Here is a 10855-nt window from a genome sequence, read left to right on the forward strand (position 1 = left end):
TCATTTAGCTCCTCTTCTAGTCAGATATTCACTAGTGCCATACTCTGTGCCCACCACTACTTAAGCACTGGGGCCCTGTGGCAGACATGACCCCTGCTCTCAAGAGCCCAAATACTGCCTCATGGGGGGTTAGAATAAATTAGAAAACTTACTTCCCCAGTTTCAGGAACACAGGGCCCCCAAATCTATGAGACTCAAGCAGAAGTGTTCTGAGGAAAAATATACAACCAGACATACTTCCATTATTTAAAAAAACAAACCTAGCATGCATTCTAAAAATTAAAAATACAAATTATTAAAGCAGAAAGCAAACTTAATTAAAAGGATAGATCCAAAAACAGGGGCTTTTTAAGAGAAAAACTCAAGCTCTTGGTTGAGGGTTGGGGGGGCGTGGGATGCAAGGACCAAATGGTCCAATAGTTTTTAAATTATCCTGGGCCATAGGAAAAGAGTGAAATTTCCAGTTCATGTAAAATACTTGTGGCTTTATTAATATTTAAACCTGATAAAGTGTGGATAGATGAAAAAAGTGAAAGGATTAAGGAAAAAAAAAGACAGACAACAGTACGGTGATTGCCAGAGGGGAAGGGGTGGGGACAGTAGAAGGTGGTATAGGCGCATAAATGGTGATGGAGGAAGACCTGACTTGGGGTGGTGAATATAATACAAAATACAGATGATGTATTATATTGTAAACCTGAAACCTGTAACTTTATTAGCAAATCTTATCCCAATAAATTCAGTTTAAAAAGTTTTTTAAAAATTAGAAAGATGAGTAGGGGTAACTATAAAAATATATATGTACACACTAACCAAGAAGAGTTTATTCCAGGGCACAAGGTTGGCTTAATAGAGAATCTATCAACATAATTCATTGCATTAACAAATTAATAAAGAAAATATGATTATATCAACAGATGATGAAAGGAATTTGATTAAGTTTCAGCAGCCATTCTTTTAAAAACAGTAATGTAATACCAGTAAGTAAGTATCATAATAGTTAATCACTAAAATAATTTCAATTAGTATCAAGAACTAAACAGGGATGCCCACTAACGATGGTTTTAGAGCACTCAAAAAGATAATACTGGTTTAAAAAAAACACACAAAAACTACCTTTTAGATCACAAGTGCCTAAAAACTCAAGACATGATAGAGATATGATGGGATTAAGAAAATTTAGGAATGAAGACAGATAATAGAGAAATATTACTTTTAAAGCAAAAGCATGCCCTGGCTGGTGTGGCTCACTGGATTGTCAACCTGAGAACTGAAAGGTCTCTGGTTCAATTCCCAGTCAGGGTACATGCCTGGGTCCCCAGATGGGAGCATGCGAGAGGCAACCAATCCACGTATTTCTCGCATATTGATACTTCTCTCCCTCTCTTACCCCCTCCCTTCCCCTATCTCTAAAAGTAAATTTTAAAAATATTTTTAAAAATAAAAAGCAAAAGCACTGAAAAACTTTAACAAAAGCTATAAAACATTTAGTAATAAATGTAATAAGACTGGCATGCAAAAGAATGGCACAGGACCTCCATGAAGAAATCTATAAAGCCTTATTTAAGGACAAAACCAAGCTCTAAACAAAAGATACCATGCTCTTAGATGGGAAAACTTAGTATATCTTAAAAGTCAATTCTCAAAAATAGAATGCAATTCCAATTAGAATCCCAACAAGTTTTGTTTCTGTAAAGTGCCCAAGAATAGCCAATAATTTTTAAAAGAGCATGGTTTGAGCGTAATCGCAATTCGCCAAGGTTGCAGGTTCAGTCCCTGGTCATGGCACATACAAGGTAGAACAACAAATCAGTGTTCCTCAGATATCGAAAAACATACTGTGAAACAACTGGAATTAGATCAATATAGCTTGGTATATGGAGTGGTAAACAATCCAAGGGCAGCAAGTAGTGAATCCAGGGGTAGATCTCAATGTATAGGAAATGTATTAAATGGCCAAAGTTGGTATTTCAATTCAATGGGAATAAATTATGGATTTTTTCAAAATGAAGCTGACAGAACTGAAAAAATAAAATTGGACTTATAATTTACACACAAAAGAAAAATAAACTAGCCCTATCCAGGTTGCCCAGTTATTTGGAACGTCATCCCATACACCTAAAAGTTGTAGTTTGACTGGCAGTCAGGGAACATACCTAGGTTGCCCATTCAATCCCTGGTTGGGGTACATATGGGAGGCAACTGGTGATGTCTCTCTCTCTCTCTCTCTCTCTCTCTCTCTCTCCCCCCTCCTCTAAAATCAATAAACATAACCTTGGGTGAGGATCTAAAAATAATAAGTCAGATGAATTAAAGTGAATGTAAAACTTCAATGAAATTAAAATCCTGTGCTCCCCCCCAAAATAATCTAGAAGATAATGAGTATACTCCAGTGACTGGAAACCCAGAAACTATAAAAAAAACAATATTTGACATCTGAAAACCTAACACTAAGAGGCAACCTCAAGAGGCAAACAATAGGTTTGGCAAATTTGGGGCAAATTTTACAATGTGGAAAACAGTTGATATCTACAGCTGTCAAGGAACTATAACAAGAGAAGAATGAGCCAATAGAAAAAATATTATGCCACCATTTAAGAACAGTTAGAAAAAAATAAAAACTACTAAAGCCCTACCAGGTAAAGTAGAGACAATTTTTTTAAATCTTCACCTGAGGACATGCTTACTGATTCTTAGAGAGGTCAGTAGGGAGGGAGAAAAGGAGAGAAACATTGATTGGTTGACTCTCGCATGCACCCTGACCAGAAATCGACTCTGCAACCTAGGTATGTGCCCTGGCCAGGAATTGAACCCACAACTTTTTGGTGTACAGTTAACACAGTTAACGCTCCAACCGAGCCATTGGTTGATTCTATTTATTTATTTATTTATTTATTTATTTATTTATTTAATTTATTTTTAGAGAGGGGAAGGAAGGGAGAAAGAAGGGGAGAGAAACATCAATGTGTGGTTGCCTCTTGTATGCTCCCAGCTGGGGACCAGGCATGTGCCTAGGAATCAAACCAGCGACCCTTTGGTTCACAAGCCGGTGCTCAGTCCACTGAGCCACAACAGCGAGGGCCGTTGGTTGATTCTTGGAACTGACAGCCTTGGCTTATCAGGATGATGCTCTAACCAACTGAGCTACCAGGCCAGGGCAAAGCAATTTTTCAAGGGAAATGGTAAGACCAACTCATTGCAAACAAAAGCAAATGAGCCCCAAGAAAAAAAATTAGCTATAAACCCCACCCATATACCTCAACAAACATTGTATAGACCCATCCATCCCTTTTTTCTGTTATATGTGTACTTTTCTTTTTATACAAAATTAAGATAAGGCTCATAGGGTTTTGAGATTTCTCTAGTCAGTTTTTCTCCTTTCTAGATATTTGCTGATGCTATTCTCACCCCAAACTGTCTCATTCTTTAATCCTCTAGGAGACCTATTTGAAGCCCCCAACAGGAAGAAGTAGTTGACTACTCTGAATTTTGCCCTTACCAACTTTCTCCCCCTTGAGGCAAGTTTAGGTCTACCTAGCACGAATTTCTTGTGTGCTCTTCACCTCTCCCTCTTAAACTGGGAAGCTCCTTGGGGACAGGAACTCTGCCTCTTTCAAAAGTGTCCTCATGGTGCCTAGAATGCACATAGTAGGCACTTTATAAGTATGGCTGTACAAAAGGACATAGGCTAACTGTCTCTTGTATTGTGTGGTCTCAAGATAGTATAGGTCAGTGGTTCTCAACCTGCGGGTCACGACCCCTTTGGGGGTCGAACGACCCTTTTACAGGGGTCACCTAAGACCATCAGAAAACATATATAATTACATATTTTTTGTGATTAATCACTATGCTTTTATTATGTTCAATTTGTAACAATGAAAATACATCCTGCATATCAGATATTTACATTACGATTCATAACAGTAGCAAAATTACAGTTATGAAGTACCAATGAAAATAATTTTATGGTTGGAGGTCACCACAACATGAGGAACTGTATTAAAGGGTCGCGGCATTAGGAAGGTTGAGAACCACTGGTATAGGTGAAGGAATAATCTAGGAAGCTGCTTCTGAGATGCCGCACAGCAGAGGTCAAATCTGGGGAGCGGCCCAAGGTCTGGGTAACTCTGGATCATCCAAGTACCCCCTCCACCGCCTTCCCAGGGCTCTGCCAAAGCTCAGAAAGGAACCACCTACACACAGGGCTTTGTGTATGATATATATTTATATATATAATTGCTCTCATTTTATTGTACTTAATTCTCTTTTTACAGTAGATCTGACACAGGCATTAAATAACTGCAGAGAGAGACCACTGGGGTGAGGGAAGTGCAGGAAATCATGGGGACCCAAAGGGAAGAAACTCAGATCCGGCAAGAGGAAAAAGGGAGGGATCCACCTGTGGGTAGGTGTGGAGGCTGCAGCACAAAAAAGAAAAGTGAGATTAGAAAAGTGAAGAAGTGAAGGGCACCGGAGGGGAAAGTTAAAATGCTTCTGTAACTCAAGAATACAGGAGGCCCCTCTTTTACAATTCTATGGTCACTAGGAGGTCCTTTAAAAATGCAAAAAGATCTGAAGAAGACGGAGCCAGGAAATTCAGGGTTTAAACTGAGGGGGATATTTGCAAGTTTCAGGCTGATATGCGGAAGAAAGGGGCGGAGTTAGTGATTAGTTGATAAATTAATTGCTAAGAGATGCCAGGGAGAGGATGGTGGGGGCAGAGCTGGGCTCTGGGCAGGAGGTGGAATAGTCCCGTAGCCTGCTGACGTTTCCAAGGTGGCCACTGGGGACAGATCCAAAATGGCTTCCCCTCCCCCAAGGCTCCTGGGAAGTGGAACTTGAAAGATATTCTGGGAAATCGGACAGGGGTAAGGGAGCCATCAGCAAAAACAAAGTGGATATTTACCCTTGGTCAACCTTGCCCCTCTGAGCAGTGCCTATTTGGGTGATAGAGGCCAGGAAGAGAATTCTCAAGAAAAACCGGAACTGACTTCTCTTCCAGACCTCACTCCCAGCTCACACAGGCACCTGAGGATGAGAAGTGGAATGTGCCAGGAAACAGGGAAAAGACTCATCCTAAGGTGCCTGTCCTGAAAAGAGAATGGGGATGGAGAAGAGAAAGGCCTACTAGACAAGCCAGGCAAGTCAAAAGCCACCAAGACAGCAACAGTGTTTGCGAGGAGGTGTGGGAGACAGAGAAACATGGCAGCTGCTGCTTTATTAAGAATGGAAGAATGGAGTGCCACATTCCTGTCTGGAAGCTAAGGGGTGAAATGAGATTGTGTGTGTGTGTGTGTGTGTGTGTGTGTGTGTGTGTGTGTGCGCGCGCGCGCGGGCATTTTCTGTATCTCAGGGGAAAGGAGGGTAGCTGTGGGGACACCCCACTCACAGCTAACCCAGAACAGCTCCTCTGGGACCATCTTGGGATCCCACCTTCTTGTTTCTGACTGAGCTAGGGTTGGGAAAAGCTGGTGAAAAATGCATGAAAGTGGGGAATCACAATGTACATTAATCAGGCTGGGTTCGGAAGTAAAGGAAAAGGAACATTCCAGAAGCATTCATAGGAAAGAGGTGGGGGCGGGAGGAAGGGGTCTCAGGTTTTGTTGATGCGGAGTTTGAAGGTCACTCGGCCAGCAAACTTGTCTCGCTCATCATCTGTGGCGATGTTGGCTGCATTGATTCGGCATTCCACGTTCACCTCCACATTGGGGGTCACGTTTAGGAACTTCACGGCCACCAGGGGCTGTGTGTAGTTCACCTGGGCCAAAGGAGAAGAGTGAGGGGTCCCGGCCCATGGCAATTCGGTCTCCTCCCCAAGGACCCCACTCCCCTTGAGGAACCCTCACCCAGGCCCTCCCATAATACTCACGTGGAACTTTTTGCCATAGTAGGGGAAGTACATGAGGTCGATGTTGCCATTGGCAGGGAACATGACAAAGCTGCCCAGATTCTCAGCATCTTCATCTCGCTGTGGGGGCACAGGAAGGTAGTAGAACAGAGAGCTTGTTAGGGATGGAGGGAACCCAGAAGCTTGCCACGCTTCCTTTTGTCTTTGTGCTCCAGATATTCTGTCCAAATCTGTTTCCCTTGGGCTGGGAGTGTGTGTGTGTGTGTGTGTGTGTGTGTGTGTGTGTGTGTGCGCGTGCAGGAGGAGGTATACTGTCTCTCAACAGACTGGGAAGCCCTGAAGGGTGCTAATGATACTGAAGCCTCCTACTCCACTCCCACCTCAGGTTCTTACCCCATCCTTTGGAACTGGTTTCTGGACCAGAGCCGAGAGAGAACAGCTAAATGAGTAAGGACTCAGTAGGAAACAAGGAGAGGGGGAGAGGGAAGAGCTGGCAGGAAATTTCTAGATATGACAGAGGTGGAGGGAGCGGGGTTCCAAGGACAACTTAGTGGTGGCAGATGGTGCTAACAGATCAGCAGCTACCAGATACCTAAAAAGAACTGAGGGACAGGCAAGATATGGGAGGGAGAGCAGAAGACATGGTTATCAGGAAACAGAGAAGATGGTGGGAAGGTTAAGGGGAGAAGCCAGAGGCCAGGGTGTGGGTAGAGTCAGGGAGGGGGCTATCTTTCCATACACGAGCAGGCTTCTGCATCCTAAACAGAAGCAGGAGAGGTAGCCCCTTGCAGTGTGAACCATATCAGAGTCCATTCTTACTCCCTTGTCCCTAAAGTGACGGGGCCTCTGGGAGCAAAGAAGATTGGGAAAGACTTGTGAATTACATGGAAACCATGGTATATAAATAGCTGGGCAGGTAGACAAGGCCCCCAAACTCACCTTCCCCACACAGGTAACATTCATGCTCTGGTTTGCTCCTGCATAGAAGTTAATGACCTGGAGTGAGGACAGTGGTGAGGGTTAGAGAAATAAGTTGTCAAAGACACAAGTATCTAGCCTTCCAGCCATGGATTTCAGCCTCCAGAGGCCCCATCTTTCCTGTTCTCTCAGCCACTCAAACATCCAAAAATCTAACACCTATTAGCCCCAGTGAAAGATGGCCCCAGCTCCCTCCTTCATTCTCCCTGGGGACCAAGGTCATGGTTACCCGGTTCATCTTGATGAAGACACAGGGCTGCCCAGTGCTATAACCATAGTGGGTGGGGTCTCCAATACCGGAGCAGTCACCCAGCTGGGTCCGGTTGAACTGGCAGGCACGTTTTGGGTAGTTGAGGACTCCGTTATCTGGCTGTTCGTAATAGCGCCCAGGGTGGCAGACAACGTTCTTTTGGGCTTGGATGGAGTCATTGTAAGCTAAGGAGGTGGGGAGAGAGCACGGCCTGATGTTCCACTTCTAGGGTCTCCGATCCCCTGCCCAAGGTCCTGCACAACCGCATCTCTAGCACCGCACTCACGCTCCAAGAACTTGTTGAGCTTCTGAACATGCTGGTCCCAGCTTTCAGTGTCACTGATGTTGACAATGACATCAAGGTTCTCAGTCTTGGGGCGAATCATCAAGCCTATAGCCAGACAAGGGCAGGAGTGGGGGTGTGTATATATAACGTGGGATCACACACAGAGGACAGAAGTCAGACATAGGGAACACCAGGGTGAGGGATGGGATAAAGATCTGAGATCAAAGTCAAGCTTCAAGAATTTCCCAGCACTGATGATTAATTAATTAGATCATCAGAACTGCACCTCTAAGAACTTTGAGTTCTTAGTCTGTGAGTTCCTTCTGGAGGCTAAGTAATATGAGAGCAGAGTGGCCAGTAGGAGAGCCTTGTCACTCACCTGGTGTGGCCAGTCGGTCCTGGTACTTGGGGGTATGGTCAGAGACAGTCTGCAGCATCACCCACATGGTGAGAGAGAACATGGCCGTGAGGAAGCCATAGAAGACGAGGTAGAAGAGGAGGATAAAGGCTAGGGAGAGGGAGAGGGGGTCAGCAGATTCTCCTGCCACAACCTCATCTATCCCACACCCCTCTCTCCCACTCAGAGGTTCTGCCCCGGGAAGGGTCTCAGCGCCTCAGGGACATCTTGGGACCTTCCCCGGGGAGAGCAAAATGAGATAAGCTGGAAACAGGCAGTTTTGTCTGGCTTCCAGCCATGACTCCCAGCCCCCTCCTGGTCCTAGAGCACAGTGAAGCATGACCTTGTGAAGGCCACAAGAGACCTAAACTCTTGTTGCTGGGACAACCCCAAGTATAGGCCACAGTCATTTTGCCTCAAATTACATTCCCAACTTCTCAACCATTCATGGCCCTGAAAAAGCACATATGTTATTGCTGTATTAGTTGGTACTTGTTTAAAGTTGTCCAGCACAACGATTTTTTAAAAAATCTTTATTGTATTTTTTTTCCATTGCCATTTAATCCCCTTATACCCCCTCCTCCATTCCCACCCCCAGCACAACAACTTTTTAAGCTGGTCCTGGCTACCACTCACAACCAAAACTCTTATCCCATCCGTCAGAGTGTGGAACCTCACTCAAATAGCAAAAATCTCTCTCTGGGCACCGCACAGAAGACAAACCTTGAATGCAGCTCCTACCTAGCCACAAAATCTCTCAGAGACAGCTGCCCAGAACCTTCAACAGTCACCCCCACCCCCACTCCCAACTCACACACAACACCAGGGCAGAGGCAGAGAGTAAAGGCAGAATCTCCCACAGCCTTCCCAGCAGAGAGCAGGTCTTTGGTGGCTGTGAGATGGCACTGTCACTCCTCAACCTAATGTGAGTACCTAGTGGGGACCCCCAGTCCTTCCACCTCAGAAGACACTTCCCCCATGAAGCCTTCTCAGATTCTCCCAAGCACTCATGGTCCCTCCAATCCCAGGGACTGGACTTCAGGTTCCCTGCAGGCAAAGACTGCACTGGACCCACCTCAAGGGCTGATGGGGACATCCTTCAGTCAGTGTGGATGAACTGTAAATTGTGACACACAGTGTCCCCTGTGGTTAGATTTCCCATTTTCGCATTCCCTTTTTATTAGAATTCCACCCATCACCTACACCCATATGGGCACCAGACCCCCAACAAGACACAACTCCCTCCACACACCCTGAGTCCTGCCACTCCAACCCCAAAGACACACTAGGCTAGATAATGGATACATCTTACCACTAGTGACCAATCCTTCCTCTGCCTGCGACATCTGAGAGGAACATCCAGCTTCAAAAACCTGACAGTGCCATTTCTCCCCAACAGCCCGCCACCCTCAGAGCAACAGCGGACAGCTCCAAACGCCGACAGCGGGATGCAGACAACTTCCAATAAGAACTGCCCCCTCCATTCCCCCGCCCCACCCCACCCCCGTCTCCAAGACCCGCCCTCGCATGCATGTTCCCAGGGTTCAGGGGGTGGGCACGAACTAAAAATAGATGGGCTTGGCCAGCTAGTTGGGAGCCATAGGGAAGGAAGGAGGGCGACTGTGTGGAGCGCACCGGCCTCCTCGACCGAGCGCGAGCGCCACGCCGCGGACACGCGCGCAAAGCCCGCGACCCCCCGCTCGAGGGGGCTCCGCAGGGGGCGGGAAGGCGGCAGTGACCTACTTTCTCCGCCTCCGCACAGCCAGCCAGGGAGATTAGACTGGCGATTCCGTCCCCTCCCAGCTCAGAGCACCGTAGGGGGTTCGGGAAGGGAGCTGGGGATACACAGGCAGGACATCGTGCCCCACGGCCGTCGCCCAGAGGACCCCCCCACACCCCTTGAGCGGCAGCCCCGCGTACCCCAGCTGGTCCCGGTGCGGCCCATGAACTGGTGCGTCCTCGGGTTCCACACGAACTCCTTCCACTCCTCAACCACCTGCCCGCAGCTCTTCTTCTCTTTCCGGATGACCATCTTGGAGGCAGGGGATGAGTCCCGCGCGGGGCGGGGTACTACAGAGAAACTGGGGTGCGGTACACTGTAGCCCCCCTCCCACGCACCCGAATGCTGGGTGAGCAAAGGCAGCTGGGGCGAGGGAGAGCCCCTTCAGATATGCAACTGCTGCAAATTCCGGGGTGCACGGCCACGGATTGCTGGTTGCTAGCAGCGCAGCGTGGGATGCACCGATCCTAGGCACCCCCCCCCCGGCTGCGATGAAAAGGGGGGTTGTCAGAGCAGGGGAGGATAAAAAGGGGAAGGGGTACGAGTGCAGCTTCACCTCACCTCCTGGAAGCAAAACGAAAAGGGATGCAAAAATAGACGGCAGCGAAACCCACGAGAAACGCAGAACAAATCGGGGTGCAAAGAGAAAGAGGTGGGGGAGGGAGCCGCCCCGAAATCCGGGATTCAGAGAGGCTGTGGAGAGAGGTTAAGAGATCGCTGAAGACTCCTCCGCCAAGCAGAGACCGCTACGCCAGTGGTAGCTCAGTCACGGGGGTGGGTTGGGGACGCGTAGTTGGGGTCAGCCAGGGATAAGATGCTCCCACCCCGAGGCTCCGCTCCTCAGCAGTGCGGAGCTGGCGGTCTCGGAGCACAGTCTTTATAGTCAGCAGCTATTGGGAGGGGGTGCCCGCCCCCTTCCCACCCCCCAGAAGCCCCGCCTCCCCTCCGATGGCCCGGGCAGTCTCATACATATGCAAATATGAGATGGATTGGGCCCGCCCCCTGCCTCCTCTTCAGGACTAGGAGGTCTCTCCCCTACCCCCACCCCAGGTACTGGACTTGGGGTAGGTAGAGGATAGAGGGCGTGTCTGGGCAAGATACGAAAGATAACCCCAAAGAGACAGACTGAGAGGGAAGCAGATACATCCTAAGATGGGGGGGCCCCAGGCAGGGAGTTAGAAAGAGGCTAAGATTCAGGAGACAGGGCAGAATGTGAACGGAATAGAGAAAAAGCCAGAAACCAAGAAAAACAGAAGAGACCAGGCAGGGTGCTAAACCAGCAGGATGGAATCTAGCACAGGCCACACAGAGATGGA

At 47.6% G+C, this 10855-nt stretch overlaps 1 protein-coding gene across 3 annotated transcripts; it reads right to left on the minus strand.

Moving 5' to 3' along the window:
* Positions 1–4206: 4206 nt before the first annotated feature.
* Positions 4207–10400, minus strand: ATP1B2 (ATPase Na+/K+ transporting subunit beta 2). Of its 3 annotated transcripts, XM_090291818.1 has the most exons (8): positions 10101–10400; positions 9680–9829; positions 7742–7870; positions 7363–7467; positions 7056–7261; positions 6788–6844; positions 5870–5968; positions 4207–5758 (listed from the first exon to the last, which is right to left on the minus strand). In XM_090291818.1, the coding sequence occupies exons 2-8, from the start codon at positions 9789–9791 to the stop codon at positions 5594–5596; spliced, it is 873 nt and encodes a 290-aa protein (XP_090147944.1). In that variant the 5' UTR covers positions 9792–9829; positions 10101–10400; the 3' UTR covers positions 4207–5593. The 3 variants fall into 3 exon arrangements, with proteins under 3 accessions (XP_090147944.1, XP_090147943.1, XP_090147945.1); XM_090291817.1 differs by having other exon boundaries at positions 9680–10400; XM_090291819.1 differs by lacking the exons at positions 9680–9829; positions 10101–10400 and adding an exon at positions 9072–9208.
* Positions 10401–10855: the final 455 nt, after the last annotated feature.

Source organism: Furipterus horrens, unplaced genomic scaffold, assembly GCF_987537825.1.
Source record: "Furipterus horrens unplaced genomic scaffold, mFurHor1.1.pri manual_scaffold_11, whole genome shotgun sequence".
NCBI lineage: Eukaryota > Metazoa > Chordata > Mammalia > Chiroptera > Furipteridae > Furipterus > Furipterus horrens.